Source organism: Styela clava, chromosome 3 (assembly GCF_964204865.1).
Source record: "Styela clava chromosome 3, kaStyClav1.hap1.2, whole genome shotgun sequence".
NCBI classification, from domain to species: domain Eukaryota; kingdom Metazoa; phylum Chordata; class Ascidiacea; order Stolidobranchia; family Styelidae; genus Styela; species Styela clava.
In genome coordinates this window covers 8,389,252-8,407,913 of record NC_135252.1, presented here as the reverse complement: position 1 = coordinate 8,407,913, position 18,662 = coordinate 8,389,252, and the positions used below count along the sequence as shown (strand labels likewise).

The following is an 18,662-nucleotide window of genomic DNA, read 5'->3' as shown; positions in this document are numbered from 1 at the left end:
GTCATATGTGCTCGTTGTCGATAAATTTCTCACAGTCTTCGTTCAAAAATTAATATGCAAATAGTTTACGAAAATATTTTCTATATCGGTATAGTTGCGTAAAAACATGAGAAGCTTCGTGACAACTCAATATTTAAATTGTGACGCGTAAATATTTTCGCTTTAGTTTGTATGTGTGTTGAATTGTTAAGCGAGACTAGATAGTGAGAACGTTCCAACGCGTTTCCCGGAATATAAGCCATCCCTTAATAAGACCTAGTCGATAGCGATAAATTTCTTACAGTCTTCGTTCAAAAATTAATATGCAAATAGTTTACGAAAATATTTTCTATATCGGTATAGTTGCGTAAAAACATGAGAAGCTTCGTGACAACTCAATATTTAAATTGTGACGCGTAAATATTTTCGCTTTAGTTTGTATGTGTGTTGAATTGTTAAGCGAGACTAGATAGTGAGAACGTTCCAACGCGTTTCCCGGAATATAAGCCATCCCTTAATAAGACCTAGTCGATAGCAAGAAATCTGTTCTACGCGTTTTAAATGATTAATCTAAAACGTACAGAAGAGGAAAAGGTTTAATTACCTGAGATAACGTGAAGATCTCGCCACGATTCATATTGTGTATATTTGAAAATCACGTGATTCTCTATTTTGTAATTTTGTTTTTGATAAATGAAAAAGACATTCCCCCAAAATAAGCCCTAGTATTATTTTTTGAAAGAAAATTTAAGTAAGACCCTGTCTCATATTCGGGGAAACATGGTATTGATTGCACAATTGCCCATTACGCAATTATTACCCTTATACTTGATGTATTCCGATTTGGCGAAGCTCATGGTCGGATTCTCATACATAATCGTTGGTGTAAACCAGGGGTGGCCAACCTGCTTTCGACTAAAATCTTCAAAATAGATCGCGATCGACTGATCGGTAGTAAGGTCTTACACAAACACGAATGGGCACTGAATGTGCAGATAACCTCACACGCCCATACAAAAAAGTCCACCGCTGCCAATAAGAGGGCTTTGAGGGCACATTATTATTAAAATCGACTCAAAATTTGTATTTTTTGTGTTCCATTTAGGTTGTTGATTTGAATATTTAATTGTACCCGGAGTAAATGCTTCATTATTTATTTATTTAAATCATACAATTCAGGTAAAGGGCTTTTATTCGTAAGCGTTGAAAATTCTTCAAGAAACCTTGCCAAGTATTATCCAAATAGCGAAAAATAAATATTGAATGAATGTTACATGACTGCGCAAACTTCAGTAGCCTATCTAATTTACAATTTTCTCCAAACGCGATTCTTTGCTTGCTTAGAATTAGAACAAAATTAGGCATTTTGATGCCACTGCTAACATTGCGACTAAAATTTATCACACTACTCTTGGAGTGAGGCAATGACTTTCGCTTACTGCGGAAGTTATTGTAGGATCGTTTGTCAGTCGAGAGATAGACACGCGATTTTCGGCATTTCCTTTTAGAACCTTGGCAGCGGAAAAACTTGCATTTGTCACGTATATACTGTATGTGTATATTGCGCATGTAAAGTATTGTATTCTTTCTGTTGGAAAACACACAACTGGTTCGAGGCAATATTTGGTGGTATTTCAACAAAACTCAACATCAGACGCGATCGACGTGTTGGACACCCCTGATGTAAACTAATTGGTGCAAGTTATAAAATCTAGTTGGATCATATTTTGCGGGAAAATATTTGTTTAAATTGACCACGTTTGGTTTAGTCAGATTCGGCTTGATGACATTGCTATCTGATAAATTTCGATGAAAAAATACAGAGTTTTCAGCGTTTTCAACTACATTTTTCTTCGTATCGCGTATATTTTCCATCTCGGAGTGCCTGGTTTCTTCTGGTAGCGAGTAGCTTAACGTCACCTGTCCAAGACAAGAGAATAACGCATTTCTCAAAAAATATTTCCAGCATAGCATTGAGCAAAATGAAACGGAAGAGGGTGCATGTTAAGATTGTCGTTCAAAACCGACTTGGAATACCTATATATATATATATATTCAATGGCGAATTCAAGTGCTCGACAAGGAAAGAGAAAAAGGTGCTGTTATAATGCAAAACCTAATTAATTAACAGAATAGTACAAAATGTAGCGTAATATTAAATTTTGGCCACGAGAGAGGGCACGAGTTAAGAAATTTTCCCCCGACCCTTGGACCCAGAAAAATTATTCATATCATAGAAAAATTATTATGTTCACTCAGAGAGTATTTTCGCGAAAACGAGCTTCAGTTGTTACGTCACTGTTAGAATTTTATTAATTGGCCTATGTGACGAAATGAAAGTATACTCAGAAAACCTCCAAATTTCTCTCTCGCCATGTTTATCATGCATTTTACACTTACTTGTTGCTGTAATGAAGATTTCGGAATCAAAGTCAAATTCTCCATATGAGTGTGCACGAGATTCGTAGTTATAAGAGACACATTAAGTTGGTGTGTTATAATGTAGCCGAATACACAGTCGTCGGGTAAATTAATGGATGCAGCCATGTGCATGAGCCGTGATCCGAGAGCATATTCTTTCATGTCGACAGCAAGTTGGCGAGATATGCAAAAACCTGCACCGCCCAATGCATAATGAAATGCTACTCGCTGAAATGTTGATTGTGGCATAACCCACGTTGTCTCATTTGTCGTTTCGTTAAAACCGAAGCTCTGAAAAATATTTCCCAATGCAATTATTTTGAAAAATCGCTAATCGCGTTATAAAGCTATAACGCGGACTGGGATTAGGACCTTTGGTATTTTATTTATGCCTCGAAGGGGCGAAGTAAAAATCGCAACAGGACCTATATCATTAATTGGTACCATAACTGTACGGGAAGACAAAATGAATCTTTCTACGAACAACCGTTTCTGCAAGCAGTCAGGTACAAGTTATTTGGCGTCGTCATAAACCTACAAAATGTGTTACCTCACTGAATACTGATGAGGTGGAGGACAGGAGCTGACTGCTGACTAACCAAAGAGTCGAACCAAGAATTTACAGTATGCTGTACCAACATATTTGACCATCACCAAGTCTATGTGACTGGCGTACTCGATGACACAAAGTGATGGTTTGCACGCGATTGACGCGAAGAAGAAACGAGGTAACTTGCTATATTAACACCATGTTGAGACGATAACTCGGAAAAATTGGTGACATTTTTGTCCTAACAGTTTGCTTTTATAAGAATCTCTTACTTCTGGCTCCACATTTTCCGTGTCGTATGCCATTGCCGTAATTGGAGTTTTTGATGGAGTTCGTCCAATATACACGACATCATCTTCTGAATGAGAACTCAACAAGTTTGTAAGCATTCCAATGTTAACAAAACTATCATCATCAAAGTGACAAAACCATGACTGCAATAAAAATTATATTAATCGTTCGTAGGACTACTATAAGTTGTCTGTTTCAAGACCATGCCAAAATCCAAGACTTCTAAATTATCAAGTCATATGTGGATTATCAGACGTCTGTGACCTGAAATGTTCATATAAAGTTTAAACAAATAAATAGGTTAATTTGAATCTAAGTTTCCTAACACAGAATTAGCATCTGGAATGGGAGCCAAAAATTTCTCGTATCCATGATCAAGAGTAGACAGACACACTTACCTTGTTTGAAGACAGAAAAGTCCGATATTCCCAGTGTAACTTACACAAAAGTGCCCATTTGTGTTCTGAAGTTGTCGGGCAATGAGTATTTAATATATGAGGTTTTGCATTTTTGAAGTGATCTCTGATATATTGCACCAACCATCCATCTTCTTCGTCTGTGTGTTTAAATTGACATAAAATTTAACGAAATATTTCGAGTCAACGGGAAGGTGAGTTAAATATCTTTGCTGGGTATATATCAGAATACATGCAAATATATTACAATATTGCCATTTTAATTTTGCTAAAGTCCACTCAGGATAAACACTATTCCTGATAGCACAACTTTTTCTGTATATAGCAAGTGAAGTTGTAATTGATGTCATTCATCACTATGACAAGTAAAACTTTGTTATCATTTAACCTTCGAAGTGTTTGAATCTCATTCAGCAACTGAAAATTTACCTGTAATAATCCAAGTATTTTCTGGAACTTCTGAAATCCATGTATCCAATAGGATTTTTAATCTGCTTTTGTGATATTTATTTGTTGTTCGAACGCTCATAAATATTCCGTTTTTTACTAAGTAAAATAGCAAAGTTAAAAATCGTTAATAATCAAAGTTTACAATATAGTCAGTCGTCGTATGTACCTGACGGAGATCACGGAACAGAACAGAAATCATTGCGCATTGCGTTAAATGTGCCTTTTTCATAAAAATTAATTTGTCGATGTAATTAACTAAGCACTGAGCACAGTATATGTATAATGCAATCGGTATTGGTGGTTAGAAATAGGTTGAACAAAAATATCGAGCTTTTGGTCATCAAGGAAACAGTAGATCCCGAACTGCTGGCGTAAAAATACTCCTTTTTCAAACTTTTGCAAACGATACGCAAATTTGTTTAGCTATGTGAAGCTCTCTAGAGAAGGTTCGATAGAATTAGGTACCGGTAATTGGTTAAATTGCGGTAGATTTCTGCTTATTGTGGGTAGAGCTTCCCTTTTTGGGTTCAACTTCCTTTTTTACCAAATCAGTATACGTATATATATATATAACATATATTGTAAATCTAAAAAATAAGTTGCTCACTCACTTGTTTCGAACTTGTGATTATCATGATGATTTTTACGACTTACTCTGAAAAACAGCAAGGATAAAAAATTTATGTATAATAATCTAATTGGGTGAGGTACAAATAAAGTGAAAGATTCCAAATAATAGTCGTATGAAAGCTGATTTTGATACTTATTTTTATACAAACAAGACATTCGAGTGAATTTATTGAAAATAAATAAATTGAGTAAAATTTAAATAGACATAAATTGCACAAATTCAAATTATCATTTGAATCCTAAACAATTGATGATGATAAATTTTATATTCGAATCGATTGTGAAATTTTTCGGATATCTGGCAAGTGAAACAATTTGTTGTTCAAATTTATAAGTATAATGTAACCGAACTCGTCCTAAATATAGCAGACGGAGGGGGAGACTTCATGCTCGGTCTATCTGCAATAATAGTTTATCAAAAAGTAGTTAGCTTAGGCACGTGGCAAGCACGGAGGATTAACAAATAAGAACGCTACCTTGTGAAAACTTCTTCTGGTTTCAAAATAATCAATGGTGCACCTGGGATAACATCGATACTAAGTTTCTCGTCACGATATCTTCCAAATTCCATAGGTTGGTCCATATCATAGTTTTCTTCCACATCCGTTACATTAAAAAACGACAAGATCGTAAAGAGCAGATTTAGTATGGTTAAAGCGGAAATCATCTGTACTACACCAAGCACAGATATTTTCGATCTAACATTTTGTTTGGGTATAGATAGCATTATGTGAATTCCTATTATATATACATATATGAAAAATATAGTGGATTTTATTTTCTACTAAACCCTTTTCGATGGTAGTAAAACTAGCATTTGATTGTAAACCAGTCGAAGGGGAGCTATGCACAAATCGAAAATATGAATGCATTTTTAACAAAGGGACAATGCTCAAATGTATGGACACGAAAATCAATTGACTAATCTGGGTATCGCAATGTCATCAAAATGTTTAAAAATTGTACAGAATGTATGAAATGTTGAGAGAATTGTCCGTGAGTTATGAAAAAATTAAAATTGTGTGTGGAATATCGGCCCCGTATAGCACTTCGAAAATTTTTTTTAAAAAAATAAAAATAACCAACAACCTCAACATGGCCAACAACCACAGTTTTGACCCCCAAAACATTTGGGTCACTTCGTATTCAAATTTAAGTTATCCTTCCTCATTCTGAAAATAGCTGACAGGAATATTCTATTAGTAGTGATAAATCGTTAAGTTGGCAAAAACATAAACTCACCAATGGTCTCGATCTGACAATCACGTATTTATAAATATATAGATTTAGTATCAAAAACTTTAGATTTAGATAATAGATCCTGTGTTTCCATAGCATTTCTATTCATGCTATTTACTATATTTTCTCAACTCTTCCTACCTGACTAATACGACTCAGGCTAAATTTGACAAGCAAAATGAACCCGCGGGCGATGTCTTCTAAATGCTACAACTCGTGTATATTTTAGTATGCGAGGAACATTTCAACAGCGACACCTTGAACTAATTCTGCCAGGGATGTGTTATGTATAGTGTATACTACGAATGTGCGCAATTGATCTTTACTGTGACATTTTGGTATATTTGCTCAACCGTTTGTCATGGAATGTGCAAAAAACATATGTTTAGTTTGAATCGGATAAAAATAAAATATTAATTCAGCTTTCAAAATTGAAAAAATTCATTTACTAGTAATTGTTTGTTGATTTCGTAAAAACATCATGGATTTCAACTTCATTTTAGAAAATGGTTGAAGTTATTATTGATCAATTCACTAATGAATTTTATTGAAAAAAGTTTCCGCTATTTGCTTGAATAACATTTTATTACCATGCCATTCAGCTTCCGAATTTTTGAAATAATCTATATTAACTCTGCTGACATGGCGAAATATCTCACGAATCAAAAACATTAAAATACTGGTGAATAATTTTCTTGAAAAAGACATCAAATACTATCCCACAAGCAGAGACCTTTGGTAACATGGGCATTGCTACAATAAAAGCTTCACAGCTTCCAACTGTGAGAGAACTATATTGGTAACTTTAAAAATTCTAATATTTTACGTATTTTTTTTTTCTTATTATGCACGCAATATCACAATTTCAATTGTACTCGCCTTAATTTTTTAACTCGTACTCATTTTTTAACTTCTAAGCTTTTTTATTGTCATTTCTTTTAAACATCGTTGTAATAAATGAACTGAGATGACATTTCAAGGTTTACTGAAATTGCACATTACTTTCGAGGATCGAAAAATTCAATCACATTGAAGCGTTGACTTAATAGCCAACATCCCGACTGTTCACTTACCGACTTCTTGAATATTAATGATGTAAGTGCTCAAGCATAAATGCGAGCGTCCAACCACAAGATCGATGTAAAGCGACACGCGATTCGAATAAATATTGTACAAAACCCTTCAGCAACAATACCCACAAGTTTGTCTAGCAATTTTTTGCTATTTTTTCTACAAAAAATGTTTATGACCTTTACTTGGTGTATATTACGTCTTGTTTAATATTTTCTATGGAACAGTTAATTAAATCCTATCAGAATTTAAAAAATATATGTGAAAAATATATTGATATTTGAGTTGGCACAGAAATGAGATCTTGAAATATTGTACCGAATGTATGAAATGCTGAGAGAATTGTCGTGAATTATAAAAAAGTAAAATTTTGTGTGGAATATCGGCACCGTATAGCACTCCCAAGAAAAATTTTGAAAAAATAAAAATAACCGACAAGAATAATATTTCATGGTAAATAATATCAGCTGAAATGTTAGAAAAGTCCAAGTTATAAGGTGGTTTGACTCCAGAACTATTCTGTTTATACTTTAGCATTGCAAAATATTTAATACTTATTTTGAGACAATCTTTTTTGCACGAGTTGACGTTTACAAATTTTATTTCCATGGTCATAACTATATCATATGCTGGATTCAAATATTTTATCAAAAGCAAAAGTACTGCAAAACTACTGACAGCTAATTTTAGCCTAGACTTCGACAGCTTTACAGGGGCTAATTTTTGAAAACTACAACTAAACTAGATTCCTTGAAAGGAAATATGAACATTCCTTAGTTTGATTTATACCTACGGCTATAGAAAACACAACTAAAAATTGACAAATAGCTAACAAAACTACAAAAAAGAGATAATTTTTATCATCATATACCTGAAAATCTGTCTGAGTGAAAAAAATTGTATGAGCGCAGCAAAAATTTCAACTGTTACGTCACTGTTGACATCTTCATTATAGCCATTTTTACAGAAGTAAACCAAGAAATTGATGCTTAAGGAAACATCTATTTATTGTCGACAAACGAGTAATTTCTTACGCTAAAAAATAAAAGGTTGTATTTCCAAAAATTATAACGTTTTGACAAAATTATAGAGTTCAAGGTAACATGATTTTTAAAAAAATGATTCACTTAATAATACAAATACGTAGTGAATACGCTTCTTGCGATTTATATATTTAACAAACTCGCTTATGCTCGACTTCTCCAATCGATGTAAGCTTTCATCGTGTTTTGGTACTATGATTATTTCTATATTCTATACAAAACAAAGGTTTGGAATACCGAAGTGTTTTTTGAAGTGAGTGTTCCCAAATTGTAAAGAAAATCGAACACACTTTGTTTTCGAAAATTTCCGAACTGATTACAAGTCACGTAGAAGATTATCGGTATTATAATTCCAACGCATTGCTTAAATATCATCTCATCAAATTATATAAATTAATGATGAAAGACATACTTGCAACAAATTTATGAGATGCAATCTTTAGTTTTCAATAATTCCCAGCTGATTGTAGTTAACAAAGGTTTTTATTAATATTATTCATGACTTACTGTTCAACAGAAGCGTTACCGTAAGGAGATGTTATTATCGCGTTAAATAAATGTACTGTATCGATCGTTGATATGATGTGACAGCGACATTTTTTTATAACTTTGAAAATATAGAGCTGGTAACACACAGAAAAATCGATGCTTGTATGTAGTAATACATCGTCACAAATTTCATGATCGTTCCGAATGAGTTGGTGATTTATATGGTAAGTGTTTATTCTATTATCTTCTTATATTATTAGGAAAAGTATAATCGTCTTTTATATAATATCTATAATCAAATATTACGCAGTTATACACTCATTAATTTTTTACAGAAGATCGACAGAGATTTACCCGTTGAGTGTACAATAACTTCTCAATACTATTTTGTCATAACCCAATTCACTGAAATTGATTATTTATATTTAGTCACTACAAAATGCATATAATTTGTTGCGTTTTGGTAGCTTGTCAACATAACCCCATTTCAGATTGGAACTGTATCCAAATGGGTTTTTTCAATTAACTGCCCTTTTTCTGAGTAATATTGAAAGTGAAATAAGTACTCATGTTGTTATCTCGTTCATCACGAATTTACTTAACTTAAAGGAAAGTGCACACGCCAGTATATGAATAAAACATTAGCTAACGAGGGTTTTAAAAACCTTTTCGCGGATGCTCTTTTAAATAATGAATTAAAACAACGGGTATTCCTTTTCTTGTCATCACTTGTTTTGCCTCGAGAAATAAGGAGGATAATTTTCGCTGTTGATATAATGAACTCGTCCAAAAGGGAAATTTTAAATTAAAATTACGTTTATTTACTCTTATTTTATATCTTAAAGCGCATAATAGTTCATCAAGGCAATATCGAACCTAATCCGGGATAATATCATTTTAATATCAAGTGGTTGAATTATTAAAAACGAAGATGATGGGAGCGGTGAGAATGGGCTCGCCCACAAATGGTCCTATGTTCAGGTAAGATGTCACGTGAGATTGTTGATGATAACACCCGTACTTCCGATGTCAAAGTGAATAGCTCTAATCGCAAGGTAACCTTTATAAGACGACTAGAAAATTTATTGTGTCAGGAGGATTATTGTCGTAGAAACAGGACGACATTTCGATAGGTCAGTTTAAGTTTGGATTTTAAGTAAATTATTTTGCCTGGTACGGATAGACGAAAACAGGTATATATATTCTTTAACAGTGTGCAACGTGATAGAGAGTGAACAGTAAAGAACGTCGAAAGGATATATAAATATATATATATATATATATATTTGATTAGGTTATTATATTACGATTTTATTTTTATACGATTTTGAGTAGTAAGTGGAAATCATACAAAATGCGATCAATATAAATTCTGAATTTAATATTTACCTTCACCATTAAAATCGACGCTATCGTTTTTGAATGTTCATACTGGTAAAAAAAATTGGACCTCCTGAAGTATGCGCACAACCTGAACTCAGGTTGTGTACCCGGTTAGGGTTCAGGTTGTGCGACATCTTGGTGCGCATACTTCAGGAGTACCAAAAAATCAGTATTTGGTTAGGTGATGAGACTTACTCGACATTGCATATTAAATAAACAAGAGAGAAAGCATATTATGATTATCTGAATAGCCGAGGATGGTACTTATAAAGAACGAATACGTATAGGCGTACGATGCCATTGAAAAATGTTTTCGAGACGTTTTACATTTGGGAAGCATATGTGGGAATTTATGTAATCCGGTGGCGGAATTAAAACAATCCAACTAAAATCGATGCTTAAATGCGTCAAGTCGGCGAGAACAAGCCATTAACAAAGCCGTAAAATCTCCATGAAATCAGCGAACCTCTTCACATTAAAATCATTATTTCACAAGCATCATTTATAAACTAAAAATCAATGATGCCCAGGATTAAGGAACACGATAGATATTTGCCTTTCATGAAAAATAATTCGTCAGAATTCAGAGAATATCATACTGTATGTAGCTTCTATCAGAAGTCGGATAGATATGTGATTTTTCTAGAAATCAGGCAGAACTTATTATCTATAAATTTATTTTACACTGATGTTGAAAGACAAATGCGTTTCGGAAAATTTTTAGTTTTAAAAAAGGAATTCTTACGATTATGGCTGGAATCACTACTATGTCTCTACAAATTTATCTAAGCACAAAAAACATAAAATTAAAAATTATTTAGGAAAATTAGTTTTTTTTGTCAATTTTTTTGCTTGACAGTATTTAGAATGGATCAGAAATAGCAGTAACTTATTTTACATTGAATATATATTTCAACTGTCTAGCTATAGGAAACATCGAAAGCGTTGAAGTTAATTATTTACAATTCATGCTTTAATGCTATATAATGGTAATCCAATTAAGCAGTCAGTATAATTAATGTATTGATGACCTGATTTTTTTTTTTGCATTTCATTCCTGCTTTCCCGATCATTTATCTGTTCCATTTTAAAATAAAAGTCACGCTTGGAAGTTTACCATTATTTACAAATTTTGTTCATTGTTCTTGTTTTAAATCATTATTTAGAACTGACGTGCTGGGAACAAAATCAGGGGCATTTACAAAGATGAGATATCTTCCAAACAGAGTTCCAGATGAAACAAAACATCTCGTTGATTCGGTGCTTGATCTGGATACAAGTAAAGTACTGAACACTCTTGGAATATTCAAGGTGAAACAAGATATAGATTGTAATTGTATAAGAAAAAACATTTTGTTGCCAGACCCTATGACCACCATATCCCATGCCGAGGACAACGGTATAGGCTATAAAAGACAAAAGGGAACAATAATCCTACGTATTGGTGATTGTCTTTTCAGAAAATTGTTAGGAGTGGGATAAAAAGGCGCATAACAATGACAATGAAATGGCCGCAAACAGGATGATGACAAAAACAATACATATAGTTGTAAATTGAGCCAGGTTATTCGGTTCAGGTCAAGACAAACGAACCATATTTTTCAGATCATTTCGTCTCAAAGTCTCTGTATCCATTTAAATTATTGTGATACACTTTTGTTCTGGAAATCAGGCCAAAACTTGATTTGCAACACTTGAATTGCCTATATATATTTATAGCTTTTATATCTTATTAGTATAGTTCAGGGGTTCTCAACCCGCGGCCCACCGATGCGTATTCTGCGGCCCCCCAAAGATCTTTGATGAACCCAAACATATATCATAATATCTGACGTAACGAATATAAACGATTTTTAAATTCGGTATCAATCTTCTCAACCCTTACAGTGCATGATAAGATTGTGGATTGTGTCATCACAGCAAATAGATTAATTACGTATTGTTACGTAAAAATTGAGTTACTTAGCTCGCTCATTGCACCCTCTATCTAACTTCGGAAATGCGCTTCACAACGGTATTGCACTGCGTCCAGCTTGAAGGCAGTAAGTCATGGCGACAACGAAGAAGAAAGTAAACGACGGAAACAGGGTTTTTAACTCTGCGTGGAACAATAAATTTGCTTTTGCAGAGATAAATGGAAAACCCTTGTGTCTCATTTGTCAACGAAGCAAATAAACTGCATATCCATCTGGTTGTGATCTTATGAAAAAGATTTTAAAGCACTTGTGAACAGAATGCAGACTCAGAACTCTTATTAAGAATAAAACAATTGTAAAACGTCTTTGTAATTGAAAAATAATTGTTGCTGTGAGATATAATCATATTTTTCCTATGTTGTAAAATTCTGTCATAGTTCTCGTTAGGGGAGAAATTGCAATTGCGAACTTACGAATGCTATCCATTACCTATGTTTTTAAATGCATAAAAAGGAAAACAAAAAGCATATTATACATCAGTATCGGACTAATAAATGAATAAATACATGGTAATAATATTCTGTGGCCCGTCGCATCGTTTGTGGTCAAAATGCGGCCCTTTTACCTGGGGGGTTGAGAACCCCTGGTATAGTTAGTAGTATAGTTTTATATAACGCGTACAGTTGTATAATTTAGTTATGGAACAGTTATGTGAGACATGTGTTTGGTTTTGCATTGGAATTTTTTTTTTATAATTTCAGCTCTTCTTGGTTGTTCCAATGCTCATCCTCGGGATAATATTAATCAGCATTAACAGCGCGGAAATTCAACAAAATGAAATAGAAGATTCTATTGTAGCTCGTCGTAACTTGACACATGTTATTTTACTGTAAGTTAATAAAATAATTTGTGCCGTTCGATTTTCACAACCCGGGCAGCAACAATATATATGGAGAAATCACAGACTTCTCGGAGTCGCCAGTGAAAACCTTAACTGACCTAAACTCCGTAACATTTTCGACCTAAGCAACACCGTGATTGCCCAATCGGATATTTTTTATAGTCGGAGTCAAAACTTTCATCGATCCGGATCAGTCGGATTTCTGAATGACCCAAAGTTTAGATTTGAAAGGAAAATATTTCCTATATGGTTTGAATACGGTTACCACGATGCATTATTGCAATAGAAAGGTTACTCTTCAAGCTCTGATTTGGGTGTTTTGCTGTAACACCAACCCTTGCGCTAATAAACTTCATTGAGAATACATAACAATTGCATAAAATTGTAAATATTCTTAGAATATCTCCACTGCCGGATGTTTCTTGACAACAAAGCATTTATGGACATTTGTTCAATTATGTATGTTGTTTATCAATCCTCGTTTATGCCACCCGGTTGGCTCACGTTGCAGTATTTTCGCTTGTACTGAAGTACATGTAGCCTATCAGAAACAAACGAAGTACATTATCTAATATTTCCTTTTTGACGAAAATGTGATTTTAAATAGATTTCTCAAATTATATGAGTGAGGTGATTTAGGCTTGCCAGGAGATATTTGAGTAAAGTAATAAAGAGTAAAGATGAATTATTAGCTTTTAGCTTTTTCCTTACTATCGAATAATTTGCGTGAAAAAGGTCACACTTCAAAAATTTTGTTGATATAAAAACCTAACTGAAGAAAAGAATTATCTATTTTGAAAGAGCGCGCGTTTCAGTATTCAAATATATTTGTATTTTGATATATTTTGCCAGATTTTACGCACCCTTACCAGCAATTGTATGAATAAATAAATGATGTCATATGGCAGGATCATTTTCCGAAAAACATCGTACGTTGTTACATGTCGATGACTTTCAGCCCGTAATGTGTATGCAAATTGAGCCATCGTGTGCAAAACATAACAAGTGAGGAATATTTGCCGAAGAGTGCAGTGATTTAATTATGCTACGATAAAAGATGTATCATTGCACGATTCGTAATTCCCTTTAACTATTCTGCATTTGTACTATATGTTTTCCTCCAGGGAAGATGAACCGGAGGAATTGAGACCTACACGAATTGGGAACGAAAGTTTAGCGCCTGTGTGGACAGGAATCATGGTGAGAATAACCAAATTTAAATATTTTATCCAATCTCCTCGGTTAGCTTTTATGGCGAAGTTTTTTTTCATTCAGTCAACGCGACCTCCGTAGTCAAGGTACATAAAGGCATGTCGAAATAGAGAACTATTATTTCTATTCGATTATCTTTTCAACTTGCAAATATAAAGGACAAAATTTACCTTAAAAAAGTCTACGGATAGTCATGTTGAAATACTAACTTCTCTATGTATACAAATTTTCACTTTTTTGACCTGTCTATCTTGTATTTACAGTTGGCGGCATCAGCTGCAACGGATTTCATCGCCGTTTGGAGGCGTCGCGGTTCAACGGTACACGAAGCTTAATTTTCTTTGTGTTTTCCTGTACTTTAGATGAATCTATTTTTGAATTTATTTAATGGCGAGGTTTTTGTGGTTTTCAAAACTTATAATTATTCAAGATTATCTCAAAATGAAAAGAATATCTTAATTTAATCATCATTTATAATTAACTTTCTGTACCAGTGAGAGACTACCGTACCAGAAAAACTGTGAAAAGGATAAATACGCTTCGTCTTCCGACAAAATTACAAACTTATCTTTGGGAAATTGGATATAATACAATAATTGCCAGAAAAGATTTCAGAAAGTCTTGGAAGCCCATTAGCCCATTTAACATGACGTCATAATATTCTTGGAACAGTTCAAATTTTATTTTTTTTAAATTTTTTACTCGGGGCATGAATGGATATTGTTACCTTGTACAAAAAATATTATACTTTGTATACAATCATCAGAACACTGTATACAATTTATTCGTTTTTTAACTGATACGTTTATAACTATATAACATTTACTCATTATTTTGTAATTCAGATCATTCTTTACATGTTGACGTCAACGGTTACTTTCGTGGCTTCGATTCTTTGCATCGAATATGATAGATTGCAGATGACATTCATATTGAAAAACAAACAACACGAAGGACATTTATTTAAATACAGAATGTATGTACTTTGGTATGGTTTGACAGTCAATCTGCGATAATGAAATTTCTAGTCACACATCACTCACCATGGTTGCTTGACTGATTCGAATTCTAGACCACAGATTGCATTTCCTACTTGCTCTACTGAACATCTATTTAGCAGTACGCACAGGAGGGTGTAATTTACCAAGATCTCCTTTAATTACTGTCAAATGTACTTATAATGTCTTGCTTTCGTACAGTATACAGCTGGGTTAGGTCTGAATCAGGAGGGCTGTGCACACCTGAAAAAATAGACAACTACTACTTATATATGTGGGAATTAGTATCAGAATCCATCCAGTTCCATATAATCTGTTCCATTCATTCCACCCTCTTTGATGTATACTGGTTTGTACCAGTGATCTCATAACCTAAAATAAATGCAACGCCAAAATAAACAATACATTCACACAAATTAATTCGGATATGCAATATTTAACTCGGTATTTTTTTAAACAAAGTTGCTCCACAATTTCAGATATCTTGCATGCGTTGTTCTGGCTTCAATCGCCGTTTCGGTGAGCGTACTTTCAATATACGTAGGGTCAAGGATGGGTGCATTAGAAGAATCACGCCTTTACATGGAGAGAGAGGGAAAGAACGCAGTTTTGAAAAAGAAAGATAAAATGGCGGTATGCATTTTCCTATTCATGCATTGTTAACATAACATAATAACTGTACCTAGAAATATAAAAGGCTATATTAAGAACGTGTAAGCGTATATAGAGGTAACACCGCGATTTTTTCTATTTATAATAATCTAATATGACTGCAAATTCTTCAGTGTGATACCATCACACCGCAAACAGTTCACCAATATTTATATATTTTTCGATTTCAGTGGTCTGCCGGAGTGTTGTGGCTTGCAAATACAATCATTCGAAAAAACCGCCCGGCAACAAATGGTCGAGAAAACATGCGCGGCGAATTTGTTTCGGAAGAAAACATTTCAGAGACAAGTGGAGAATCCATGTGGAACGAAGGAAAATCGGTATGTTGTTTTCAAAGTACATGGGCAAAATAAAATATTTCTGACAACGACTCATCTTGCCATAACTTCAACAAATGTCAATTCGGCTGAAAAATATTACAGAATTTGATACTAAAGCGATACGCGAAAAAAACATTGTTATAATCGAAAAGAAACAAGTATCTTGTCAAACGTCGAGTCGTGATAATGATCTTGCTGCTGTTATTTACGCTTTTAGGTAATACAGCCACAAATAGTGCCAGTCGGTTCCTGTCGCTGTCGTATATAAGGGCGTATCATATCCTTTTGAAATGATAGTTTCAGCGTATCACTGAACTCAAATAGCTGATTTGTAAAATATGTTTTAATTTTGGAATATGCAATACCCCGCGGCAATATTAACATTGAACAAGCATGGCGCTTGATTACTTGATCCAATCTCAAAAATACGATTAAGATTTCAATTGCAAGTCATTGGTGTAAATTGTCAATACCGCGCATATTTCAAACCTCAACAAAATTTTTACACTGTCACAAAACATGTTATTTTAATAAAATTTACCAGTAAATGAATTAAGTCTTAGTTGCGTTAAGATGCATTTCTTCAGCGGTTAATGTACACAAGATTAAGAAATTAAAACGAAAAAAAATATTTACAAGCAACACAAAAATTCGTTTACAAAACGGAACAGACAGCAAATAATTATGTTGAAATTTAACGTGTAATTTGTAATTGAAAAATGCAGAATATATGAAAATACTATTCTCCCGTATTTCTTCAGGGCATATTCTGTTCCTCAGAAATACTTAAGATATGACTTGATCGCATAATAACCCTAAAATATCGGATTTGTACAAAACCTTTTACCTCGGGCAATGTAGAATAGTCCATCATAGTTTCATTGAACATGTAATTACTCGTAAGCAAGACATGCTAGGATTCCAGCAGTGAACGAAACCAAACAAGAAAGAGCATGCTGCCATAACAAAGAATTAGCATCAATGTTTGATCAAATTCACCTTCTTGATTAACTTCCATCGATTCATCACTATTGTGACTTTAAATGAAATATTAAACGTATAGATTATTACATTTCGTCTAAAATATAATTATTGATTTCGTTGAAAAATAGGTTTTTGAAAGCACTAATTTCCAATAACTTCCACGAAAACAACTTATAGAATTAAACAAAATTATAACTCATTGTGCTCTTGAAATACGTTATTTTCCCCATAAATGGCCAATATTGCAGTAGCTATTTACCGGTGTGTAACAGGTTAACAGCAAACCATAATCTTCGACAGGTAAACAAATAAATATTTTTTCATCTGGGAACGAAAGCGCAAAAAATGTTAAGATGAATCGGCAAAAGGACCAAAATTTGGATGAGCCCGTAATATTGTTATTGGATGGAATCTCTTGTTGAAAATGTTACAAATCTTTTATTCGAGGAATTCGTGGGTTGATGTCTTTTGTGAAAACTGCAATATGTTCGAATCCGTACTTTGTTAGTTCAGGGAAAGCGGCATTAAGTTGAGCAATTATTAATAATACTTTATAACTTATCACTTACTACCAATACTATATTATTTTGGTCTAGCCATCACACCTCGTTCTGGCTCCACAAAATTTATATCGTCAAGGAGAAGTAACGACAAAGTCGGAACAAACAAGGATGCTTCGAAAATCGGAAAATACAACATTGACTCGGGTGACAGATTGAACAGATATCAAACGAATGATTCAAAAAGATCGCGTTTACGGCGAATGGAAAAGCTGAACGAGCAACATCTACGATGGCAAAAGATACGACAATGATAACCAATCATTACTAATTCTACGTCGCACATGGACACGCATTCTACAACATACATTCAACAAGACAGCTATACTCAAATATATGGACACATAGAGCCACATAATTTTGATGACGTCATAGCGAAAAAAAAGTAATTGCCTTCTGGAGAAAAATTCTATCTTCAACCACTGAAAATTTCAAAGCAATTGGTCCAGTAATCGAAGAGAAAAACGATTTCTTCAAAACGTGTCAATGAACAAGAACAACATAACAACAAAAGAATCGTTATGTCCACTACGTGTCCAATACCAACAAAACGATCGCTATGTCCACTACGTGTCCAATAACGAATGTGACTGAAGTAATTTGGACAAAATGTATCCAATGGTTAGAAGGAAAGTTTGTAATCATGAGGAATCTCCGTATCATTTGCGATTTAAAAACACCAAGCGATATGAATAGTGAATAAATCATCCAACAAGATCATGGTAGAGCCATATTCTGCAAACTTCAAAAAACAATTTGACACGCTAACATTTGGAATGCGCTTGTTGTCTGCTGTCTGGAATCACTCTACGATACCCTGTATCTTCCTCATTTAAAAATATTCAAGAGGATCATTATATTCAGCTTTCGTGTTTATGGCTATCATTATTGGTTATGGTTATTGAAGTGCCTATTGCCTATTTCGTTTTAGTAAAAAGAAAAGCTCGATTGCAAGGCTCAATCGATTTGCAAGAGAATGAAGTAAATCTGATCAAAGTTAAATTTTTTCCAAAACGTAATAAATTCTGATTTTTACTACACGAATACCCTAATTTTTCGCTAAACTCATCTGCTAGTAAGTAGTTCGTTGAAGTATCATTATTTGGGGTTGATAGCAATGGGTGAATTATCAGACAT

General features: G+C 33.8%; 2 protein-coding genes across 3 annotated transcripts; one reads left to right on the top strand and one right to left on the bottom strand.

Annotated features, from left to right (window-relative positions):
• Positions 1-272: 272 nt before the first annotated feature.
• LOC120342216 (beta-1,3-N-acetylglucosaminyltransferase lunatic fringe-like) lies at positions 273-6,051 on the bottom strand. The gene is made up of 7 exons (XM_039410959.2): positions 5,214-6,051; positions 4,719-4,762; positions 4,087-4,203; positions 3,640-3,797; positions 3,223-3,384; positions 2,380-2,691; positions 273-1,899 (listed from the first exon to the last, which is right to left on the bottom strand). Exons 1-7 carry the CDS (start codon positions 5,462-5,464, stop codon positions 1,630-1,632), a joined length of 1,314 nt encoding a protein of 437 aa, XP_039266893.2. The 5' UTR covers positions 5,465-6,051; the 3' UTR covers positions 273-1,629.
• Positions 6,052-8,720: 2,669 nt separating this feature from the next.
• Positions 8,721-18,317, top strand: LOC120342217 (uncharacterized). 2 transcript variants are annotated; one of them, XM_039410961.2, is made up of 10 exons: positions 8,721-8,803; positions 9,425-9,560; positions 11,129-11,273; positions 12,640-12,767; positions 13,904-13,979; positions 14,255-14,311; positions 14,837-14,967; positions 15,469-15,622; positions 15,832-15,981; positions 17,562-18,317. In XM_039410961.2, the coding sequence occupies exons 2-10, from the start codon at positions 9,511-9,513 to the stop codon at positions 17,682-17,684; spliced, it is 1,014 nt and encodes a 337-aa protein (XP_039266895.2). In that variant the 5' UTR covers positions 8,721-8,803; positions 9,425-9,510; the 3' UTR covers positions 17,685-18,317. The 2 variants fall into 2 exon arrangements, with proteins under 2 accessions (XP_039266895.2, XP_039266897.2); XM_039410963.2 differs by lacking the exons at positions 8,721-8,803; positions 9,425-9,560 and adding an exon at positions 9,617-9,712.
• The last annotated feature ends 345 nt before the right edge of the window (positions 18,318-18,662 follow it).